A 25,999-nucleotide genomic window follows, 5' to 3' on the forward strand; every position below is an offset into this window, starting at 1 on the left:
GAAATTGCATCAAAAACGTGCGTGAAAAACTGAGACACTGAACAAACTCTGACTGAAAACTGATTGCACTCTGATGCAAAATGTGTGTTTTTCACTGACCAAACCCTGATCGCACCCTGATCAAACTCTGACGTGATCTGCAACGCAAGTGTGGAAGGGGCCTTAATGTCGCAACAAGCACCAGTATCGAGTTGAGATTTAAGATCATCATTACAATTGAGAACGTGACATTTATATCCTGAACAGCCAGATTCTGATTTACAGTCTGATTTGGAATAACATCATACCTCCCTGACAAATAGAAAGCTCAATATTACAACAATTTTATGTTTTTATTTCTCATTTGTTTACGAGAAGCATATGAAGTACAAAGAATTTGCTCTCTGGACTTTTTCACGAACATGTATGATTTTATGATTTTACTAACCATATTTTATAATCTATGCTATTTTTATATTTTTCCATAATTTTCAATCAGTTTCACACTTTTTGTAGAGGTGGGCACTTGGGCCCTTCAGTGCCACCCTACTCCTGGCCCAGCCTGTGATCTTAAACGCATTTAATGAGGTGTTTACTTCGTTTAATTAGTTCACATAGTATACATCATAGAATTTAAGTAAAGATTTAGGTGTATATTTCTTTTCTATGTTGCAGATCCTATACTTTCTCACATTTTGAACATAGAATTGTATGCTACTCATATGTTCCAGTTTTAGATGCAATAAACATTTTTATTGTATATCTGGTGTACAGTGTGAGTTGGTGCTAGGTGTTTTCATTTCAATCACTTGCAACATATCTGGAGGCAGAAGGTCCATTTTACCAGTTTTTTAAAGAGACTTGTCAGATAATGTAATAGGACTTCCTTGAAGCAGCAGTATTTTACATTAGCTGGGCCATCTTAAAATGAAGCTTTCTGTTTTTTGGCTTTCAAGATGATTCTATATTTTCCTTGTCTGAGAATGGAACATTTAACATTTACTAATAAATAGTAGCCAGCAAAGGTTGTGGGGCATTGCGATCATCTTATAAATTGTATAGTTTGCTGTAGAACGAGCTAAAAGCACGAGCTATATTAGATGGATGGGTTATACAAGAGATTGGGTTATTTGCGTTCATGAGGTAAGAAATCCAGGATTTAGATCTCTGCTTAATCATGTTAGCCATTACTAAGACACACGGAAAAAGATACAAATCCATCAAGTCCAACCTTTAAGAATGAAACAAATGTTTTTTCCCCATAACCTGTGATATATTTGCTCTCCAGAAAGGCATCCAGGCCTCTCTTGAACATGTACATCGCATCCGCCATAACAACCTTCTGTATAAGGGCAAGACTATGTCCTTATCATGAGAATCTATTCCTCTCTTGATACATCCCATAATTTTATTTGTTTTAGCAGCAGCCGCCTGGCTCTGGTCATTAAAATTAAGTTTACCATCTACCAATACCCCCAAGTCCTTTTCAGCTCCAGTTTTACCAAGTAATTGACTGTTTAGAACATAATTATACTTTTTGTTTCCATTGCCCAAGTGTATGCACTTGGGCCATGGAAACATCCCATGGCAGTACATACAAGGTTTATAGCTGAATACACACAATAAATGCTTAATTTAAATTACTTTATACCTGGAAACTTCAATCCCAACTTTCTGAATAGTAGAACAGCAGGCATAGCAAACTGCTTAATATTTTCAGTCCTGTAAAAACACAACTCTATGATTGAAATAATAAGTGGACACTTTATTCTGAGTTACAGCTGTGGTACTTGCTGCAAGCACTCCATTATCCTAACATAACTTTACATTTATCTACATTAACCCTCATCAACCATTTCCCTGCCCACTCCTCAAGCTTTCACAAATCCCCCTGTAATGCTAAACTATCTGCCTCAGTATCTATTACTTTACACAGCTTAGTATCATCTGTAATTTTTGAAACTTGACTGTGTAGATCAACTACAAGGTCATTAATAAAAAAAATATTAAAAAGAAGTGACCCCAATACTGACCCCTGTGACACTTCACTGGTAACGCCAACCCAATCCAAGAATGTGCAGAATCACGCAGCCAATTACTTAACCAAATACAGAGATTTTCCCCATGTCTCATTTTCTGTACCAACATTTTATGCGGCACTGTGTCAAATGCCTTTGAAGGTCCAGATATACAACATCCACAGCTTCCTCCAGATCCAGTCTGGAACTTACTTCCTCATAGGAGCCAATCAGATTAGTCTGACTGGACCGATCTCTCATAAACCCATGCTGATACTAGGTTATAAGGTTATGTACAGTGAGATACTCCAGGATAGCTTCTCTAACAAACTCCTCAAATATTTTCCCCAAACAGAAGTTATACTCACAGGTCTGTAGTTTCCAGGATCACTTTTTGATCCTTTTGTGTATATTGTATATTTAGAGTTGTGCAAACTGCACTAAATAAAGTTTGCTTGTGTATAATGCAGGTCGCTCCACATTCATGATTTCTGGCACCTGTTCTTCATGAATCTGGTGCTGCCTGCACTGCCCCGACAGAATTCACCAACTTTTTTGTGGTGCACCTTTAACATATGGCGTGCAACACAATATCAGACTTTGCATGATAAATCTGGCGCATGGTCCGACTGACCTACGGAAAACCCCCTAATTTGTTTTGCATGATGCCTAGTGCAGCTGTGCCAGAAAACATCTTAAATACCTGTGCAAAGTCCACCAGAAAGCTGGTGCACAGCCCTTAGTAAACATGCTCCAATGTGTTGCTTTTAGGGTAGTAAGTTGCTTATGTTTTTCCATAAGCAGAGACCTCATTTGCTCACGAAAGGAAATAATGTATCGTTTAAAGATGGTGATGGTGCTTTTTGGAGAAGTTGTTCTGTGGAAGTCTACTGGAACATGGTACTTTTTAGGCCTCTTTATCTTTACAGTAACACACTGTTTATTGGGTCAATAATAATTCCTCTGATAACCACTTTATGAAGACATTGAGAAAGGTACCCTTATAGGATAGGAATTTATTACGCTAAATAAGAAGTTATTGCGCCAGAATTTAGGGGTGGGGCTGCAAGGAAAGGGGATATTTTCAAAAAGATTGGGGAGTGATCTGACCAGGAGGCTTTAGCTATTGTGGCTAAAGTTGGTTTGGTTGTAGTTTGGGCACTTGGTCTCTATAATAATAAATAATAATAATTCTTTATTTATATAGCGCACACAGATTACGCAGCGCTGCACAAAGCATGTCAAATTGGTCGTTGTCCCCATGGGGCTCACAATCTAAACAACCTAACAGTATGTTTTGGAGTGTGGGAGGAAACCGGAGTGCCCGGAGGAAACCCATGCAAACACAGAGAGAACATACAAACTCTTTGCAGATGTTGACCTGGGTGGGATTCGAACCCAGGACTCCAGTGCTGCAAGGCAGAAGTGCTACTCACTCAGCCACTGTGCTGCCCTCTAAAAGGTTCACCATCACTGCATTAGAGTGTTCCTACCTAGGTAAAAGTCAGTAAACTTCTTTGGACAGACTTAGTTGTTTGCCTCATGATGACCATGCCTTAGAGACATCAAAGAAATAAATTTTGGGACCAACTAAAAATGGAGGTCTGAGACAGAGCTTACAGAGATGCATCCAACTTGGTGCTCAATCAGGCCTGCAACCAGCACTGAATCATTTCAAATACACTCCTCACTGAAGGAGTAGAGCAGAAAAAGAGACACACAGAAGCTGCTTTCCTTAATGAAGTTTACAAATTTTTGCTCTACGCATTGGTGAAATAAAAATTGCTTCAAAGGTTACTCTTAGTTAATCTTTAAGTATGACAAGTTACAGTATTATAGAAGCAATAAAGTGATCGCAGATTGAGGTACCCTAGTAGGACTAAAAAATGTAATATATACAACTTAAAACTTTCATTTCTTTTAGCACATAAAATAAAAGCCTGAAAGACCACACGGTGTGTGCTAACTACCGCCCCACATCATTCATTAATGTAGACGTAAAATTGTACTCAAAACTTCTGGCCAACTGAGTCGGTGCCATCCTTCCCTCTATTATACACAAGGACCAGGTGGGCTTCCTTTGCAGCATGAAGGCTCGGGATAACACTAACAAGACCCTGCTGTTGATCTCCCGGGCCAAAACCCCAAGGCAACCGCCTCTGCAACCGCGGAAAAAGCCTTTGACCATGTACACTGGGGATTCCTCTGTGCGGCTCTGGACCAAATAGGGGTGGGTCCACGATTCGTGGGAATGATCAAAGCTCTATATTCAGCCCCTACAGCCCAAGTTAGAACCTCCTCCACACCGTTCCTGATTAAGAATGGAACTCGCCAGGGCTGCCCCCTCTTCTGTACATTATTGTTATGGAACACCTAGCTGTGGCCCTCCGTAGCAACCCCAGTGTGCACGGTCTTCAAGTAGGATCTAAAAAATACAAGGCCACTATCTATGCTGATGGTCTGCTTCTGTATGTGTCGCAGCCCAGTTCTCCTCCCCGTCCATCCTAGAGGTTTTTTCCAGATTTGGCCTCCTTAGCAATTTCAAAGTCAACTTATCCAAGTCAGAAACCCTAAATATTTCCCTCCCCGAGACAGAAGCATTCCACCTGGCGACTCAATCCCCCTTTAAATGGCAGAGATCGCACATTAACCGCTTCCTAGGGTTAGATATCTCAGCAAACTTTCCCATCTTTACAACCTCAATTACAAAACCCTTTAGATCATACAGTAAGGGACCTGGCCAGATATCGCAATGGTAACTTATCATGGTTCGGATGGATTAAGATCCTTAAAATGGATGTAATGCCCCGTTTCCTATACCTATTCCAAACCCTACAGATACACCTCCCCCCCCCCCCGGGCTCCTTCTTTACTAGCCTTAAAGCAGCTTTCCGAAGATTCGTGTGGGGTGGTGGGACAAGTTGGATCAGCTACGCCACTCTGGCTAGACCCAACTCTGCAGGTGGGGTGGGCCTCCCTGATCCTAAACTTTACCATTTAGCATCTGTGCTCATGCGCATAATGGACTGGCATGATCACAAAGCATCCAGGCAGTGGGTAGCTTCACACACGCTCTCTTTTCCCAGACTTCTTCCATGAATGGGATAGACTGGCTTCTCAGGACTCCCTGGTCAGATTGCAGGGCCCCCTCACCCCCTTATTTAACAACCCAGCCTTTCCCCCACAGATGGGGAGAAGGAGATTTCTATGTTGGGAAGCGGAAGCAGATACCCATATGGGTCAGGTGGTGAGCGGGGATATCCTACCTACTTGGGACACTCTGCGAGCCTACAACCCAGACACCCCTCTGTCTTGGCTGGAATACCAACAGCTTGCGACATATGTAAGCTCTGACTCAGACTCTAGCTTTGGGGCATCCCTAACTGTGTTTGAGGCCCTCCTTAGGCCCACATCTCCCCCGACTCACGTCCTATGTCAGTTATATGCTATACTGCTCCCTGAATCCTCCAGGGGGAATCCAGGTTTGTGTCAGCATGGGAGACGAAACTATCAACTACCGTTACCAAAGCAGAATGGGACAAGACCTTCTTATTCTCCCACAAACTTCCCTTGCCCTGCAGTCTGGGATCCAGACTCCTCCGCTATATACATGGAATGGAGGAGCTGGTGGCCAATGACTCGCCAGACCTGTGTAAAACAGCCATGGTATGGACCCCTTGGAAGGAATCCCAACTAAACCCTGCCTTTCAGGATGTTTTTGTCTAGAACTACAGGCTCTTTATTTGAAATCATAGCCTTTCAGGACCTCTCCATTGAAAACTATTAGGTTGCACGGTCACATTTAGTGCGTACACCCAAAGAATGATTTGGTCCCAGTGTAAAATGTGTGCCAGGTCCCCAATTATTATGTACCCACTAATCAAGAAGAAAACCCACTAAGAAAAATGAGTGGCCACTGCTGTACAATAGTATAGATTCTGCAAAAAATAATTGTGGCCAACATATACATTAAGCTGGTACTATATTATACTGCAGATTTATCACACAAAAAATTCCATGCAGCAAATATACATCAATGTATCAGTAATCAGGTGTCTCCAGAAACAATGGGGCAGATTTACTTACCCGGTCCATTCGTGATCCAGCGGCGCGTTCTGTGTGGAGGATTCAGGTCTTCCGGCGATTCACTAAGGTAGTTCCCCCGATGTCCAACAGGTGTCGCTGCTGCGCTGAAGTTAGTCGGAATGCACTGAAGTTCACCAAGCCAGGCAGAGTGCAGGTAAGCGCGTGTCAAGCGACATTTTTTTTTTTTTTTTTAAATGCGGCGGTTTTTCCGAATCCGTCGGGTTTTCGTACAGCCACGCCCCCCGATTTCCGTTGCGTGCACGTCGGCGCCGATGCGCCACAATCCGATCACATGCGCCAAAACCCCGGGGCAATTCAGGGAAAATCGCCGCAAAACGGAAAAATTTGAGTAACCAGCCGGAAAACGTGATTCGGGCCCTTAGTAAATGACCCCCAATGGGGCACATTTACCAAGAGTGGTACAAACTGCACTAAATGCGGTTTGCCTGTGCATAGTGAAAAGTGCACCAGATTCATGGAAAGCAGGCACCAGAGATCATGAATCTATCCCTCTCTGCACTGGCCCGGTTCACCAACTTTTTTAGGTGCACCTTTGACATAGGGCTTGCGACAATAGTGTGTTAGACTTTGCATGATAAATCTGGCACATTGTCTGACTGAGCACCGGAACGCCCCCTAATTTGTGTCACATAGCACCACAAAATGGTCATGTGCGTCACAAAAGTCAGAAAACTGGCTTAAGGGCTTTAGTAAATGTGCCCCAATCTGAGATGTACATGCACAAGTTATGATTATGCAGTTCTCCATAAAACATTTCCAAGAATTGCTCATTTTGAATAGTGTGATCACATTTGGCTTTTACCTGTGGTTTTGAGGGTTTGCACTACATTCATGCATCTTGCTTTGTACAAAGCCTTACATTGAATATTCAATTACTCTACAGTACATATGCAGATTTCCTCATTACATAGTAGCCAACAAAAATGAACGTGAAGCAAAAAAGAAATGGCATACTTTTTCGTGAATTTACGTAATTTTAGAAGCCTCACAAACTCTTTTTTGTAAAAAGCTATTCTTCTAAGCTGCACTAGACATTGAGATATTGAAGTGGCCACATGAAAAATACAAGTGACAGAGTTTATTGTACAATACAGACAAGCTAAGCAGATGTCCTTTTTTATAGTAACGTTAAATTATGGTGTTAAAGTAGGAAACAGTTTCCGAATACTGCCGCAGCTGCATTGCCTCAGTAATTCAGAAAAGATCTCAATCAGCTGAGAGGACTAAATTGCAGCATGGGAAGTAGATTGCAATTTCATGCCATTATTTAAAGTATAACATCCCTGCGTTAAAGTGCTTCCTAATTTATGTGTCCTATTGTATAGTGTAATATTTTTTTTCAAAATAGCAATATCTATTTTACCATTTTAGACCAAACATGAATTTTAAGTGTTCACCATTTACTCATTTCTAGTTATACAGATAAAGGATACTTTTTAGGAATACATGTAATGATAAAGGCATGCATGCTATAGAGATTATGCTGCTGCTATGAGGCCAATGCTAAGTGAGGGCAAGCAAAAAGTAATGTTGCTCAGATCTGTGGTCTTCAGAGAAACAATTCTATATGAAATGACCTGGGACTTAGCTTAATGGTTGTAGGTAAGTATTAAAGAGAAATAGAAACATTAAAGAGGACCTGTCACCCCATTTATTGGCACTAGGAGCTACTTACTAAAGTAAGCATCTAACACTGTGGCAGGGTATAGAGTAATTGTCGGACAGCTCGCAAAGCTGTCCGACGTATTCATGAGGGGGCGGGGTTGGGGCGTGACTAGGGGCGGTGACTGCCGCCTAGCGCGCGGCAGTCAATGCCGGCCTATGGCGCGAGCGGGGCTTCCGGGGTAGAGGCAGCGCGCTATCATCATTGCAAGCTGTCAGATGATTACACTATACCCCGCCGCAGTGTTTGATATGCTATGACTCTAACACTGCGGCGTTTGATCAAGCACTAGGAGCTGCTTACTTTAGTAAGCAGCTCCTAGTGCCGATAAATGGGGTGACAGGTCCTCTTTAAGCTCTTTCAAATCCAGTGGTGCAAATTTCAACCACTGACCCACCCCTATTGTCACCATATTTGGCTATTTGCATATGAGGTTTAAAAAGCTTGAAGGGAATGTATCACCATGAACACATACCACCAATATCCTTTTTTATTATGAATCTTCTTCAATGCAAGAACTTTACCTTAGAAAATGTTAAATAGACCTGAGTGCAATTCAGAGATCTGGCTCACAGTCTCTCTGGACCTAGGAGTGGGGAGATATGAGAGAAGGTTATTATATTGTTATGTTGTTGTTGTGCTTTGCTAATGCCCCCAAATCTCTTCAGACTAATTTTCATATTTTATTTTTGCAAATGAAAAAAGTTCTATCTTGTGGAAGTTAACCCCTTCCCACTCCCTGACATAACTGTACGTCAGAAATTGCGAGTAGTTATGGCACCTTATGACGTACAGTTATGTCATGGTGATTACTATAAAATAAAAGTGTCACTAAATCCATACGGTGAACACCGAAAAAAAGTTAAAAACAAACTTACAAAAATTATATAAATATTTTCACATTAGACCTCATAAAAACAGGACAAAAAGTGATATGATACCAATAAGAAGTACAAAAAACCTGCAAAAAACAAGCAATAAAACAGCTCTGTAAACAAAAAAATAAAAATGTTATGCCCATTAATACATCCTGAGGCAAAAACAAATGAATTTCTCACAAAATAGCCTACATTTATCACAACTAGTACAAACTGCACTATGTGGATTTTGCCAGTAGAGGGTGCAGTGTGCGCCAGATTCTGCTGCACTTTCTTAATGCACCACAATTGTGGCGCACGTCGGGCGGAATTGTGGAATGCCCCTTTAATCCACATCTTTCCTGCCATGACACAATGCAGCTGTGACAAAACTGGTGTAAACACTTCTTAAATACATGTGCAAGCAGTTTGCACTATCATTTTAGGGCATGCGACTCAATTCTGTCGGACTTTGCATGACAAATCATACGCACGGTCTGAATGAGAACAGAATGCCCCCTAATTTGTGTTGCATGATGCCTAGTTCACCTGCGCCACAAAAAGGTTGCATGTGACACAAATGTGGCTTCTTAAGTACCTGTGCAGGCAGTTTGCACTAAAAAGAACATGCAAAGTCCAACAGAAAACTGGCGTACGGCCCTTAGTAAATGTGCCCTAATGACTTGTGTACTCTGCAAAACAAGTCAATAATAAAAAAAGCTAAATGGGTATCTCTGTAATTGTGCTGACCCATAGAATAAAGATAACATATTATTTTTAGGATTCAGTGATTTTATAACCACCACCAAGAAAGAGTTAATAAAAACTCATCAATTAGCAATTGAACCCCTTTAATGATGTACTTGAAAAGTGGATCTTATCCCGCAAAACATAATCCCCCATATGTCCAAATTACAAAAAAATAAACATTTTATAGCCTGTAAAATGTGAAAATGCAAATCAGCTCTGAATGGCGCGTTTTCCTTTCTATGCCCTGTTGTGTGCCCATACAGTAGTTCACTAACACATATGGGATATCGACATACTCAAGAGAAATTGGGTATCAAACTTTGTGGAGTTTTTCATCATTCAATATATTTGGACTGTTTCATTTTTGTCCAAAATGAATCTTTTGTTTAAAAAAAAAATACAGCTTGTAAATGACACTTCCATTTTGTTTTAACCACTGTGTAACACGTAAAAGGTTAACAACCTTCTTAAAGTTGATTTTTCATACATTAAGCAGTGTCTAAAATACCATAATTTACATGTTTTACAGTTATTTAAAATATTGAAATATATAATATTTGAAATATTGCACCCAAAATTTGGAACCCCCTAACAACCCATAAAAAGCCATAAAGAAGACATTTGAGTAATGTTTGTTATGCAGTTGTTTGGGTGCTATAACTATCTGCCTGAAAAGCAGAAAAGTTTTCTTTTTCTTTCCGTTTTTTTTTCATAACTAAACACAAAAGATATCATCCAAATTTTTCAACTAAAAATGTTTGATGAGAAACAAACTCAAAATACCCTGGATATATTGTGTGTTACAAAGATATAACCTCTTATAATTACACAGGGCAGATTTAAAAAATCCTAAAAAGACTTAGTCCCAAAAGGGTTAAACATGGAACATTTCCTTAAAGTTAACTGTCGCCAGGAATGTCATTTTGAGCTGGTGATCAATAGGTTCCAATAACCTATAAAAATTGGGGAAAATAAAACCTTCAGGTCACGTCCCGTTATGCTGCTGCAGATGCCGATGCAAGGAACACGGTATCGGGCCAGTTTACTGTGCAAAAAGGGGTTCAGCATCCAGGCTTACAAATTCTCTGTTAAAAGTCCACCTTTATTTAAAACAACTGAAAAACATTATAGCGCCACTTAAAAAAGGATGCTTTCTAAAATGTTTTTTAGTTATAGAATTATATACAGTGGGGGGGCATTTATCTTAGGATTTTCTATTTTTTTTCTCCCACATTTGAGATGTGTTTTGGAAAATTTGTATATTTGCGCCTAAATTTGTGACTTTTCCACTCGCCTACCAAAGTTAGCTAGAATTTTTTAGTGTTCCGTCTGATATATCTTTAGAATCCAGATGTGGATATTTGAAAAGTGGTTAAAAAGTCACAAATAAACTACAGTCCCAATCAGGCATAGGAAAAAAACTTAAGACAGGGTTGCAGAAGAGTATTTGACTTTTTTGTATGGAAATAAAAAACCCCCACAGACTCAGCTTTTTGATATATCAACATCTAAGATAAATGAAACAAGTCCAAAACCATGATCCCCTTGGTCTTAGATAATACAGGCGGTCCCCTACTTAAGGACTCTCGAATTACAGACGACTGCTACTTACAGACAGACCACTTTGCCCACTGTGACCTCTGGTGAAGCTCTCTGAATGCTTTACTTTAGTCCCAGAATGCAATGATCAGCTGTAAGATGTCTGTAAGGTAGCTTTATTGAGAATCCTTGTTCACATTACAGCAAAAAATGTTAAAAATCCAACACTCACTGGGACAAAAAAATTGCCAGTAGTTACAGTTATAAAATATACCTGTTCTGACTTACATACAAATTCAACTTAAGAACAAACCTAAAGAACCTGTCTAGTAATTAACCAGGAGACTTCATGTATTCTAATTTTTAGAGATAATGGGGGGGGGGGATTTATCTTTAGAATTTGTCTTTGACTTGGTTGTCTATATTAAATTCCATTTTTGTTTTATCTGAATTCATCAAGTGAGTCTATGTATGTTTTCGTTTGGTTTGTCTAATAATAATAATTATATATATATATAATTATTAACACTCAATTTCTAATCAGCCAATCACATGGCGGCAACTCAGTGCATTTAGGCATCTAGACATGGTCAAGACAATCTCCTGCAGTTCAAACCGAGCATCAGTATGGGGAAGAAAGGTGATTTGAGTGCCTTTGAACGTGGCATGGTTGTTGGTGCCAGAAGTGTCAGAAACTGCTGATCTACTGGGATTTTCACGCACAACCATCTCTAGGGTTTACAGAGAATGGTGCGAAAAAGAAAAAACATCCAGTGAGTGGCAGTTCTGTGGGCGGAAATGCCTTGTTGATGCCAGAGGTCAGAGGAGAATGGGTAGACTGGTTCGAGCTGATAGAAAGGCAACATTGACTCAAATCGCCACCCGTTACAACCAAGGTAGGCAGAAGAGCATCTCTGAACGCACAGTACGTCGAACTTTGAGGCAGATGGGCTACAGCAGCAGAAACCACACCGGGTGCCACTCCTTTCAGCTAAGAACAGGAAACTGAGGCTACAATTTGCACAAGCTCATCGAAATTGGACAGTAGAAGATTGGAAAAACGTTGCCTGGTCTGATGAGTCTCGATTTCTGCTGCGACATTCAGATGGTAGGGTCAGAATTTGGCGTCAACAACATGAAAGCATGGATCCATCCTGCCTTGTATCAACGGTTCAGGCTGGTGGTGGTGGTGTCATGGTGTGGGGAATATTTTCTTGGCACTCTTTGGGCCCCTTGGTACCAATTGAGCATCGTTGCAACGCCACAGCCTACCTGAGTATTGTTGCTGACCATGTCCATCCCTTTATGACCACAATGTACCCAACATCTGATGGCTACTTTCAGCAGGATAATGCGCCATGTCATAAAGCTGGAATCATCTCAGACTGGTTTCTTGAACATGACAATGAGTTCACTGTACTCAAATGGCCTCCACAGTCACAAGATCTCAATCCTATAGAGCATCTTTGGGATGTGGTGGAACGGGAGATTCGCATCATGGATGTGCAGCCGACAAATCTGCGGCAACTGTGTGATGCCATCATGTCAATATGGACCAAAATCTCTGAGGAATGCTTCCAGCACCTTGTTGAATCTATGCCACGAAGAATTGAGGCAGTTCTGAAGGCAAAAGGGGGTCCAACCCGTTACTAGCATGGTGTACCTAATAAAGTGGCCGGTGAGTATATATATATATATATATATATATATTTTTTTTTTTTTCCGTTTGTCACAAAATGTTATTTTTTCTGTGCACATGTCCCTGTAAGGGGCAATTGATCTTGATAAATTAAGTAGTGGTTTTGTCCTTTCTCTATGTCAGGAGGTGACTGGAGTTGTTTTGCACCAAAACATGCACCTAAATGACAAATCACAAATCATGAATTTAGTTCAGTATTATGAAAACTAATCTAAGCAAATAATGAATATTGCGCAAGTGGGGTCTATTTTAAAGTGACTTTGCAATTTCTTTTGTTCATTTGTTGCAAAAGAAAGTCACAAAACTTTGTACCACAATTGTGCCACAACTGCGCCAAAACAATGCTAAACATAGACAAAAATGATAATTCCTGTGGCGATACCATAATCCTGTGGTGATACAGTAATCCTGTGGCGGTCCCATAATCCTGTGGCAGTCCCGTAATCCTGTGGGGTCCAATTATCCTGTGGCAGTCCCGTATCCCAGGGATCTTCCTGAGGTCCTGCCAGCCGTCCTTCTGAGGTCCTGCCTGCCATGCCGAGGTCCTGCCTGCCATGCCGAGGTCCTGCCTGCAATCCCGAGGTTCTGCCTGCAATCCCGAGGTCCTGCCTGCAATCCCGAGGTCCTGCCTGCAATCCCGAGGTCCTGCCTGCAATCCCGAGGTCCTGTCTGCCATCCCGAGGTCCTGCCTGCCATCCCGAGGTCCTGCCTGCCATCCCGAGGTCCTGCCTTCCCATGGTCCAGCCTACCCTGTGTCCCTACCTTGGCTGCCACTGTGGGCCTAGTCGCACCCGTGGAGCGACCTGGTGGCTTCCCGTCGCAGCAAGACCATCCCGCTTTGCGGAGGGCTCTGGTGAAGACCAGGAGTCCACTTAGACTCTCCTCCTGGGTTGCGGCTAGTCCGCAGTGGTCCAGGAAGTCCACAAACTTTAGCCTCAGAGACTCTTCCCGTACCCCAGTGCGTGACAAAATGAAGGGGAAAACCAAACATAGTGGCAACGTCATAGAGTGATGGAGGGTGAAAACAGCATTATGGAAATCACAGGGTGTTCCGGGGAGACAGCGGTAAGTTGGCAATAGCATGAGTAGGCTGCACAGTGGCACAATGACAAATTATGGTGGTGGCAGCAAAATGGTAGGCAACAGTGTGCCACAATGATAGAGTGTGGAGGTGGCTACCTCCACAGATCGTCAGTGGGAGCTCCCAGGAAGCCTAGCCGTGCTAGGTGGGGGTGGAGCTGAGACCGAAGACTTCCATGTGTGGAAGCGTGACCAGTGGATGGCGTAATGTCATGCGGGTGAGGGTGTGTCTCTGGGGGCATGCTCTGATCACTCGCCCCAGTGACGTGCCGTGGAGGCTGAGGAGCTGGAGCCTGGAGCTAGTCTAGAGTGTGAGCCTTGCCCCGGGCATGGACATGGCGCTGGAAGTGGCAGTTTCCAGGGTGGCCGGGAGAAGCATGTTCCCCCATCCCGGACTAGCAGCACCATTGAAATTTGATTTTGAAGATTAGAAACGCCACATGCCTCACTCATTACAATTTCCCTGAAAATCTTATGTCTTTGCCAAAAAGAACTGCAAACAGCAGCATGAGGTCAGAGAGTGGCACAATGACAAAGTGTGGAGGTGGCAGCAGCAGGAGGTCAGAGAGTGGCACAATGGCAAATTCTGGAGCTGGCAGCAACCTGGTAGACCACATAGTGGCACAATGACAAAGTGTGGAGGTGGCAGCGGCAGGAGGTCAGAGAGTGGCACAATGACAAATTCTGGAGGTGGCAGCAACATGGTAGGCCACAGTGTGGCACAATGATAGAGTTCGAAGTTTGAAATGCATTCGAAGTTTGAAATGCATTCGAAGTTTGAAATGCATTCGAAGTTTGAAATGCATTCGAAGTTTGAAATGCATTCGAAGTTTGAAATGCATTCGAAGTTTGAAATGCATTCGAAGTTTGAAATGCATTCGAAGTTTGAAATGCATTCGAAGTTTGAAATGCATTCGAAGTTTGAAATGCACTCGAAGTTTGAAATTTTTAATTTAAATTTTAATTTGAAGATTAGAGACACCACATGCATCATTCATTTTAATTTCCCTGAAAATATTATGTCTTATGTAAAAATAACTGAAATTTGGGGTATACAGCTCCCCTAAAATGGACACCCTGGACTTGGAGCAAGAATCACTCTAGCAACTATGTGGATTTTACACCGATTTCTTGCTATTAACTTCAGCAACAAAAAAGGGCTGCTATTTGGGGTAAACAGATCCCCCAAAACGTACACCCTGGGATTGGACCAGAAATCAATACAGAAAGTATGTGGATTTTACACAGAATTCTTCCTTTTCACTTCAGCAACAAAAAAGAACTGCTATTTGGGGTATACAGATCCCCCAAAATGGACACCCTTGGAGCAAAAAACACTACAGAAAGTATGTGGATTTTACACAGATTTCTTCCTATTCACTAAAGCAACAAAAAAGAACTGCTATTTGGGGTATACAGATCCCCCAAAACGGACACCCTTGGAGCAAAAATCACTACAGCACAGTACAGTACAAGCAGCTGGACGCTACAGACAGCACATGCAGTGTAAAAATGCCAAGATTGAAAATGGCTGCCTGTTTTTATAGTACTGCGTGACATCACGTAAACCTGTCGGTCACCGATTATCTTGAAGGTCTGCACATGTGATCGAGGGTGTTCCTTTCTCCTTTCCAGAGTTCTCTGCCCCATCTAACACATTGTGCTCGTGCCCATTTTGGTAATAAAGGAAAAAAAAACTTTGTTCCCACAAATCACCATGAACTTTGGATTCGTGCATAATCGAATTTTCCCTGAAATTCGGACCGAATTCCACTTTGTTAGAATCAATTCGATCATCTCTATTGGAAACTACTGCACAGCCAGGTTCAAAAATTTGTTGCAAGAGGGAAGATTTAGCTTCAATAGGTTTCAGGTACTATGTAACATAAGTAGTATTGTTATTAATCCTTAGAAGTTAAACTTAAATTTCTTGGGTTATGAATACTTTTGCTATTCACTGTACATTGCATTACAAAAATTACAAAGAAGTAAGTCTAGTCACAAGAAGTGGATGAAAGACCCCAGCTAAACAGATGGGTTTTGAGATTGCAATGCACATTACAAACTTTCAAATGCATTTGCAGAGCCCCAGAGATAAATGGGTGACCCCATTTTGGAAATTAAACCCCTAAAGGAGTTTATCTAGAGGTGTATAAAATATAATTAGTGCAATTTACACCATCACTAAACTAGTGTATCAAATAATTTTTAATAACCCCAATAGAGTGCCCACTCAATTAATTTTTCAAGGGATATAATGGTTTTGACCTCTGAGGTATTACAACTATAAAACGAATATGTAGAAAATTCTAGAAATGTGCAATTTCAGTGCTTGATATGTTAATCCAACACAAAGACAAACACTACAAAACCAATGAACACTTCGTATAGTGTTCCATATTTCTGACAAATTCTAACTCTCCCCTCATAATTTAGATTCACTTTCATTTCTGGAAAATGAATGAAAGCAAAATATTTTCACTACATTACTTGATGAACCACTTTCACCAACACTCCAATATTTAACAGGCATTGTTCCACAGACTTTGACACAGCTATAAATATTTCTATAGTCCCCACCTTCCCCAAACAATTAATACAACTTTTTTCTGCTTTCTACTGTCAGATGGACAGAGCTAGGCAGTCCCAGTTAAGGACCTCCCAAGTGAGTAGATCCCTCAGTGATACAATGTAACATAATAAAGGTACAACTTGTATAACAGTGTAAATATGGTGTTCCCTCACAATAACTCCAAACCAAAAGTGAGTAGACCTCTAACTGAAAATGGGCACATTGTGCCCACAGTGTCAATATTTTGTGTGGCCACCATTATTTTCCACCACTGCCTTAATTCTCTTGAAAATGGAGTTCACTAGAGGTTCGCATGTTAGCGCTGGAATCCTCGGTCATTCCTCCATGATGACATTGCTAAGATAGTGGAACTTCCACCTTATGTTTGAGGATGCCACACAGGTTTTAGACCTGAAAACGTGATTGGACAGTCAATCACTTTTATGCTCAGTTTTATTTAAGGCAGTGGTCAACTGCTCTGTAGTCCAGTTTCTGAAGGGAGAAAATCATGAACTGCTTTTTATGTCACAGTGCTGAACATGTTTGCATAGATTGTTCCTTTAATGAACTGAAACTCCCCACAGCCGAGTCGGGCTCCATGTGTCCTATCACAATACTGACTTGTATTTGTACTCTCATATGGTTGTGACCACTTACACTGGAGACCATATAAAACAAATAAGTTTATTTTGGCCTCATGAGACCACAGGGCATGGTTTCAGTATCCATACCCTAAGTCTGTTTGTCTTCAGTAAACTATTTGCAGTCTTCCTTGTCCATCAGCTTTAGAAGAAGCTTCCTTCTAGGATGACAGTCATGCAGAGCAATTTGATGCAGTGTGTGGCATATGGTCTAAGTGGTGACAGGCTCACAACCCGGGATGATTCTGGTAGCATTGATAAGTCTATTTTAAAAATATAACTTTTAGATATGATGCTTTGCATGTGCACTCAACGTTTTAGTTCTACAATGGTAAGACCTATTCTTAACGGAACCTTTATGGGTGAAGCGCTATATGATCTTGGCTACTGTGCTGAAGCTCAGTTTCAGAGTTGACTTTTATTTTTTAGTATACACCAAGTTTATACTGTTATTCACTGTTGAACTAGCTGTACACTGAACACTTCAAGCCTTACCAAAATTATAGATAGCGTCATTGTTGTCCCATGAAAAGGTATAATAAAATATTTCCAAAAATGTGAATTGACATACTGTAAATGATACAAAGAGTTAATGGAGCTGGTTGAGGTCTTGTTATGTTAGAAAACCTGTAATTTATATGTGTTAGGCTGATTGCAACTTTTTTATTTCTTTCTATTAAATTTTCTGTAAGATGTCATTAAATCAGACTTCTTGGGTAGAATTTGTTCAGTAGGTTAAAGACTGTCATTGCTCAGTTATATTCTATAGGTTAAGAATGTAAAGAATACCAAATATGTGGTGTTAATATTTAGATTTTTTTTTACATAACAGAGCATGCTTTAAATGGGATTAACATTTATGTAAAGATTTGGGGGAATCTGCTTACTTTTTTCTTTTTATGTTTTACATTCAATTTGTTTACCTTTACAAAATAATGTACTTGTCACAAATAGTTAATAAATATTTTCCACAGCAGTTAAGAAAATTTGCAGTAAAATGTGGCAGAAAAAGGTACAAATGTAAAAATAAATGCTGGTCAATGTTTTATTTACTTACCATACATATAGCCCTCTCATTCACTTTCTAATGCAACCTGTTAACGACTATTAACTATAGTTTAATGTAGTACATGTCTTAAATCTACAGCAAAAAAAAAATTGTGCCACAGGATGCTGACTTTTGTAGAAATACCATATTACTGTTGAAATCTTTTTTTTAACTTTTTTTGGTTGCCATAGGTACTTTTGTCCATAAGCCATGGGTCCGCAGATATTACAAGATAGTAGCTTGACTATGCTGGAACTATACAGTGAAGCAGACACTTTTTGCTGCAATACACCTCCTTTTTAGTGGCCCTTTCCCCCTTGTACTAGTTGGAAAAGTGTCAAAAAGCCTTGATTGTGGTGTGAGACAATTTGGAGAGTTTTTGGTGATATTAGATAAATCTACCCCATGCCTTTACCTCATACCAAGCAGCTTTATGTGGAGGTTTTGTTCTATTCATCATTGAGGGCATATACTTTCAGCCACTAATGATTAGCTAATAATGGAATTTTGTAGTTAACCCTTTAGAGATGTTGACTTTGTGATATCTAAAAGTAGATATTATAAACAAATTATGTTTCAGGTGATGCTGCATTTCTTGGGTGGGGAATGTGCAAATATATATGTTGGTCCATAACTAGCATGCATCATGCATTATATGTTCTTGTAAAGTGCATAAAATATTCTTGAATGTATCTATATTAATCGCATGATTTCATACATGCTATAGTCAGACTGATGTGAGCATGGAATGTAAGCTACCCAAATCCACTCATTTATTGCTTTAACAGGCTAAGGTTATGTTATTTTGTTTTTGCTAATCAATTCTGCTTCCATCAGATTCTGCTGACAAAAAATATTTTGCATGTAAATCATCAGTTTGCTACACAGAAACCTTCAACTATTTCTTAAGACAAACACATAGCACTTCATGTGAAATGATAAAAAAAAATAACTGTTATCCTCTTTAACGTACAAGACAGACATAAGTGATGTCATTAAAATAAGATTAATAGACAGAAAAATAGAGTTTAAATGTTCAAAAAACAAAGTCTAAATACTTTTTACCATAGGTTTTTCTTTTTACAGATAAAACAAATAGTGTAATTGTGCAAGTGTTAAAATCAAAGTCATCAAAGTTAATCTAAAACTACAATATATACAAATGACTGGCGTCCACCCAGGGATCTGATATAGGCGACCTGCTCTAAGGATTATTTTTAAAGTAGTAAAGCAGCACCCACAAGTAAAATAGCCATATATGGGGCACTTTATACACTTTCCAGACATTCCTTTCCTGTTTCCTATAGATTTTGAAGAGAAGCTTTGTCTTTATGAGATACTACTTCTCAGTGTCCCAGGGTTGGGCCTCATATAATATCAAATAAACTAGAAATTTAAATGTCAAGAAATAAAATTATTCTATGACAGTAGCATTAATTTATCATTTACAGTATAGGAATTATATGTTTTATTTTATATGAAAATAAAGGTACATATATATTATACATTTGGAAGCAGCATTTGGAGCTTGCAGCCAACCTCCAAAAAACATAAAATAGCTAATAATTTACTTTAGGACTCATATATATAAGTTTATGTATACTGCATTTTAAAATAGTATGCATTAACTTTTTATAAAAAGCGAGTGATGATTAACATTAACAACTAGCTTAAAAATTCATATATAATACTTCAATTTATTTTAGACATTTTTAAGCTAGATTTGACATATTGATGTTCAGCATTACATTCATTTACATATTTTCTTGCTTTTTATTTTTAATTTTGATGTGATTTTCTGCATGCTGTTTATTCAAAAGCATCCATCTTTATTTTATTCATAGTTCTAATGGAAAGTCTGTGTCATGGTCTGAACCAGGTGGAAGACAAGTACAGAAGGGGCAGCACATGTGGCAAAGACTATCAGTGCATGTGAAGACCAAGGAAACAGGATCCTCCAACCAAACAGCTGTGATAAAGCCTATAACCAAAGGCTACCAAATGCAGAGCAAGAGCCTCACATTTTCAGATATTAGCACTAATGCTTTATTCAATGTAGAAGAAGAAGAAGAAAATGAACCAGCAAGGTTCAACATACCAAGTAGTCCATCAATGGTGATACATAGGCGGTTAAATGCAACTCCACCACCTTCTCAAGAATTTGAGGAGGGATCAGTTTATCTGCCTGAACAAGTCTCTAAAAGCCTACCATTGCAAAAGTCTATTTTAGATCAGCTGCATGGAGTTATCAACAAATTCTCAACAGGCGTTTCAGACTTTAACTCTATTATTCCAATACCTGGCCCAGAGAATGGTGTTGACTCCATCTACCCTACTCAGCAAGTGCTTCCACTTCAGATGGCGGCTTTCAGTGAAGGTATGGATTCCTCTACAGAAGAGGTGGAGAATGAAAAATTTAACCTTATTCGGGATTACATGTATGATAGCACAGATACACCTGATGAAGAACTTGTTCCAAGCAAACTAGTGCTGGAAGAATCACCTGCTTTAACTCCTCCATCCCCTTTCCGGGATTCAGTAGCTTCGGGCAGTTCTGTGCCTAGTTCTCCTGTGTCCGAGTCAGTTCTCTGTACGCCTCCAAGTGTCACATATGCTTCGGTTATGTTGAGAGACTATAAGCAAACTTCATCTACCTTGTAGACATAGTTCTTACATTTCTAAAGCTATACAGGGCTTTGTTATTTGTGTAAGTGGAAGGGACAATGACAATTTAAAGTAAATGTGAAAGTTGAAAGAAAAATAAATAAGTGTCCTGCACTAGTATCAATCTCTATGAGGGCTCCAAGTCTTAAAAGCTGTATTTATTTGTTTCACTGTATTCATCAAAAGATGTAGAATATTTAATTAAGCACAAAATTGTAGTCTGCATCTAAAGGAATATATACTATCTTGATACCATCAATTATGATCAAACTGGTTTTATTAAAAAACGGATAGTGAAACTTTTGATGATCTAAATATTAAACAAGTATTTTATATCTATTATTTATGTGTCAAATCATCTTATTTGTCACGAAGAACAAATAAAATAAAAAGTTGACCTTAATAGGGTCAACCATCTTCCCATCTTCCTATCTTAACCATCTTCTAATCAGAGTTTTTATCATATATGGCAGTCAGACTTAACAGGGTACTGTGACATTTTGACTTAACATTCCAGTAGCATCTCAATGCAATGTTAATGGTAAAACCACCAAAATAGTAAAAGCACCAACTAGTGCTATATCTACAAGATAGACCATTTCTATGGTTAAGCCTAAATAAAATGGGAATGGTTGGTGAAAACAGCTTCCTGTTTGCGGAACAATAATATATGGGAGGGGGGAAACTTTTCAAGATGAGTGTTTACCATGGTGGCCATTTTGAAGTTGGCCATTTTGGATCCAACTTTTTTTTTTTCAATGGGAAGAGAGTCATATAATGCATCAACTTTATTGCAAATTTCACAAGAAAAATAATGGTGTGCTTTCAGTGTAACTTTATTCTTTAATGTGTTATTTACAAGTTTATGACTCTTATAAAATGTGTTCAAAGTGCTGCCCATTGTGTTGGATTGTCAATGCAAACCTATTCTCCCACTCTTGACACACTGATAGTAACACCTCAGAAGAAAATCGCGTAGTAGGTCTTAAAAGTTGGAATTTAATGGTATAAAATCTACTTACAAACAATGAATAAAAATGCGCATATAAAAAAAGCTTAAATAGGACACCAGTCTTGCATGTCCATTTCTTCCGGGGCGTTGCTGGTGTGAATGCCTCAGCCCACCTTCTCATTCATGGATCTCGTCCAATCATCTCTGACCTCGTCCAGTTTTTTTTTATAAAATATGCAATGGATGCAAGATAACATAAATAAAAAGTGTGTTTAGACGCCAGCAACGACCCCGAAAGAAGCCAAGCTTGGCAAAACCCAGGGTCGGGCGGACATGCAAGACTGGCGTCCCATTTAAGCTTTTATATGTGCATTTTTATTCATTGTTTGTAGATTTTATACCATTAAATTTCAACTTTTAAGACCTACTACACGATTTTTGTGCATGTTTCTACCAGCGGTCCACTGTGGTGAATGGTGGAAACGGAGGAGGAATAATCGCAGCCGTAGTGGTCTGAATAGTGGGCTATTCTTGCCAAAAGATCCTTGCTTTTTATGCTATCAAGTAAAAAAGTAACACTAAAGAAAGAGAATTTGTGAAACATATCAACAAAGGAGAGTGTTGTAGCTGCAATATTTGGAGCTCCAGTCAGATAAGAAAACATTTTTTATCCTTTGTATATTCAATTGTGGGACTTTATTTCTGGATCGGTCCTGGACTGTTTGAGGCTCCTTATGAGTGAAGAGTGCAGCACTGTGTAATAGAACATTTAATAAGTGATCATAAACTTGTAAATAACTAATTAAAGAATACATTTATATTAGAACCAAGCACACCAATGCTTTCCTTATTCTTGGTAAGTTTGAGAGGTTACATAACCCTCTTGCCATTGGAAAAAAAAAGTTGTATCCAAAATGTCCAACTTCAAAATGGAAGCCATCATCAACACCCATCTTAAAATGTTCCCCTCCTCCCATATATACAAATGTGCCACAAACAGGAAGTTGATATCACCAACCATTCTCATTTTTTTAGGTGTATCCATATAAATTGCCCAACCTGTATATCTTATATAGCTTTTCTAACTGTGAACATTCCTTATCCATTCACTATTGGGCATAAGAAATGGCACTGACATAAACCTTATTTGTTGTTGGGTCTATGTAAGCCACTACAATGGGGAAGTTAATTAATTTGTGGCTTATAACATTTTCTAGAGCATTAGGGATGATCCAAATATGGCAGCAAGCCAATGGATTGATTAAGAAAATATGAATGTTTTAGTGACCTGTTTCAGTCACACTAAATGGCTATTCCAATTTCCTGAACATTCTAAATGGACAAAAACTCCAGACAACCAAATACAATTATCCAATTTGCTATATTGGTGCAAGCAGATATTTTTTGGATTTGCAAAAAAAGACATTGCAAACAGAAAAGCAAAGTTATTTTAAGCAGCATTTGAGATTCCTGATATATTTTAAGTAGTAGTTTTATATTTATACTTAATTTGAAGTAGACTCTCAAAAACTGTTTCAGAGATAACAGAGATGGACACTTAACTAGTATAGTTGACTGGTAACTAGTTGAGTAGGAAACTATATTTATTGTATCATGTTTACATAGGCCTGAACTATTTAATTTTTTTTCAAGTTTACTTTATTCAATGAAATAATTAAGAACATATAAAAAAAATAGTAAATATCTAATCTAATATAACTTTGTATCTCATATAAATGAGAATGTGTGTGCAATTTTATTATATGGTTGTTTACATAATGTTTTAGCTGTTCTTTTAATATTCTGATTTGAAATGACGATAAAGTGGATTTCTACCAAAACATAAAATGACAATAAATAAGTTAGAAGTTATAAATATTTAAAAGTGGTTATTATACTTCTTTCACTTATAGAAGTTGGCCTACAACTATTGATTAGTAAACTTTCAAATGCAACACCATAGAGAAATTCTAATAGCTCTGAACATACAATGAATTGTGGCAATTTGCCATCATATAAAATTCTGTAGCTCAAGGTTTTGTTTGGAAATTCTTTCAATTTCTGATTACATTTTAAGTAATTGAGTAAATAAAAACTGATAAATGGTATTTCCACAATATCCTATATAATATCCATGTTTTATAGCCAAGTTGGAATCCAAAAGTTGAAACCAAAAAACAAACAACTATGTTTCTAAATCTCTGTGGCAGGCACCATTTTCTGTTTGCAATGGAAGGAAAAATTAAATACACAAATTAATTGTATTGTATCTTAGCATCTTAGGTAAACCCCGCACTAATTTGAACCCCATTTGATAGAGAAGAGTTTACATCTATTTCTAGGCTAAAGGTCCCTTTACCATTACATGTACAGTTTTTATATTGAGAAGGGCAGCTAGATTTGTTTTTATTTTTTTGTGAGAATATATACATATACAGAGCAATGTGCTTTAAGTAATGATGTGTAAATTTGGGGTATTCCACAGCATAGTCTATTTAAGGTATTGAAGGTTATGCCCATATGTTCATGGCTAGAATGTAGGCATACATAAATAACTCTTCTCAAGAGAAGCTTTGATCTGCACAGTTCTTCTTTATTGTTTTGTATATTTTAATCACTGTGGGAAAAGGAAATTTCTTGTCACTGTTTTCTTTGTATATTTGAACTGTACAAACAACTTAGACTCGTCTCACAAAATAATATACATTATTGCTATTTTTGTTGACTTGTGTTTATGATTTAAAATACACAATTTTCTTATGTGGCTACTATCTACAGCCAAAAATTTTAAGCAGAACTTTTTATGTCTCAGATAGCTGCTAATATAAAACCTTTTGGTTTATGTGTGAAAATCGTTTAGGTGTTTTCAATAATTATGCATACGATTAAAAACCTGTAGAAAATTTATTGCACATTATCGAGTCTTTATTATAAACTCTGAACAGTGAAGGAAGATTTTTTTGCAAATGTTTACATAGACAGTATTTATTGTACCCGATTAAGATTTTCCCCTTTAGCTTAATGTGAGATAAAATGTAGAATAGACCTAGTGTGAGATAGTGTTTCCCATTTGCTCTGGAATTATATTTCACAGCATCATCTAGCTGCCACACAAAACATCTGGAAAGCTAGCCTAACAATTAATATGGAAATACCAGACTATTTTATCTCAGTGTTGGTACTTTAGACTCTGTTTTGTTTTCTATGTTGCATGTTTCTTCTGCATTTTATATTTCAGGAGGATAATTATCTATACTTTGCCAAGGAAATTAGTGTTTCTGGTGGCATTAAATGTCAAAGAACCTGTATTGCATTGTTGTGGAACATATCACTTGTTACAAGGCCACAATCAACTGTATTGGCAAGTGAAAAACAATGCAAAGACCAACACTGCATATAACATATTAAAGCAGTTTACCATATAAATGCTGCCATTTCTTTATCATATCAATGAATGTAAATTATTTGCATTAATTACAATAAAAATGACAAATCTTTCCTACTTGTTTGTTTACTTTTTTAAAAAGTCAGTTTCTGTAAGGAAAATTTTTTCATTTCATATGTGTATTTTCCAGGTCCCATCCCCCACATTAGAAAGTAAGATGAAATAATAGCTAGATCAGAAATCAGTAGTGTGGTTTAAAAGGGAAGGAGTGTATTAGCTGCAAATCTAATTTTAAAAGTTGACCCATTACGGTATTTCCCCTCACAGTATTTTCTGGAAAGACACTGAAAGACAATGGGGCAGATTTATCAAGCTGTCTGAAAGTCAGAATATTTCTAGTTGCCCATGGCAGCCAATTACAGCTCAGCTTTCATTTTACCAGGGCTCATGAATATTTTAAAGGGTTGTGATTGGTTGCCATGGGCAACTAGAAATATTCTGACTTTCAGACAGCTTGATAATTCTGCCCCAATATTTTATTACAAGGCAAGAGTAGATTCAAGTACAATCTTTATGCTTGAGACATTTGTGGTTTGGATGATAAAAGCTGCATTAATAAACTTACACTTGGCTCAGTACTTTTTTGTAAATACTAAAGGAGTTAAATCTTTGTAGAATACCATTGCACTATAGCCTGTGAACTTTGAGGCCTGAATGCTCGCAAGCCATAGCTAATGCACAGACATGAGGCAAGCACATTTTGTGTGGAGATGGGATGAAGAGGGAAATAATTACAAAAAACTGGCATACAAGTCCTGATAAATGGATTTAGTGTGGGTGCCGACCAGATCATTATTAACCCCTTACTTTGCAATTTTAGTCAGTTTTGTTGTTGTTTTGGTCCTATCACTCCCTAGACAGGTCAGTGTAAGAAATCCAGAGTTTGGGCGGGGACTTTCTAAGCAGACACTTTATGATTTCTCTGTGCTAAAACGTGCTGTGTGCTGACAATGTACTTGATCGTTATTTGTCATTTGACACACTG

The 25,999-nt window shown here is 38.7% G+C and overlaps 1 protein-coding gene across 4 annotated transcripts in view; it reads left to right on the forward strand.

Annotated features, from left to right (window-relative positions):
* GRM1 (glutamate metabotropic receptor 1) overlaps positions 1-21,795 on the forward strand; it is a 304,645-nt gene extending 282,850 nt beyond the window's left edge. For 3 of the 4 annotated variants that reach the window (XM_072140917.1, XM_072140918.1, XM_072140919.1), the window contains exon 9: positions 19,798-21,795. In XM_072140917.1, coding sequence (XP_071997018.1) covers positions 19,798-20,614 — 817 coding nt within the window. In that variant the 3' untranslated portion in view covers positions 20,615-21,795. The remainder of the gene's footprint in view (positions 1-19,797) is intronic. The other variant, XM_072140920.1, reaches the window with a different exon arrangement.
* Positions 21,796-25,999: the final 4,204 nt, after the last annotated feature.

This window comes from Engystomops pustulosus, chromosome 3 (assembly GCF_040894005.1).
Source record: "Engystomops pustulosus chromosome 3, aEngPut4.maternal, whole genome shotgun sequence".
In the NCBI taxonomy this organism is placed as follows: domain Eukaryota; kingdom Metazoa; phylum Chordata; class Amphibia; order Anura; family Leptodactylidae; genus Engystomops; species Engystomops pustulosus.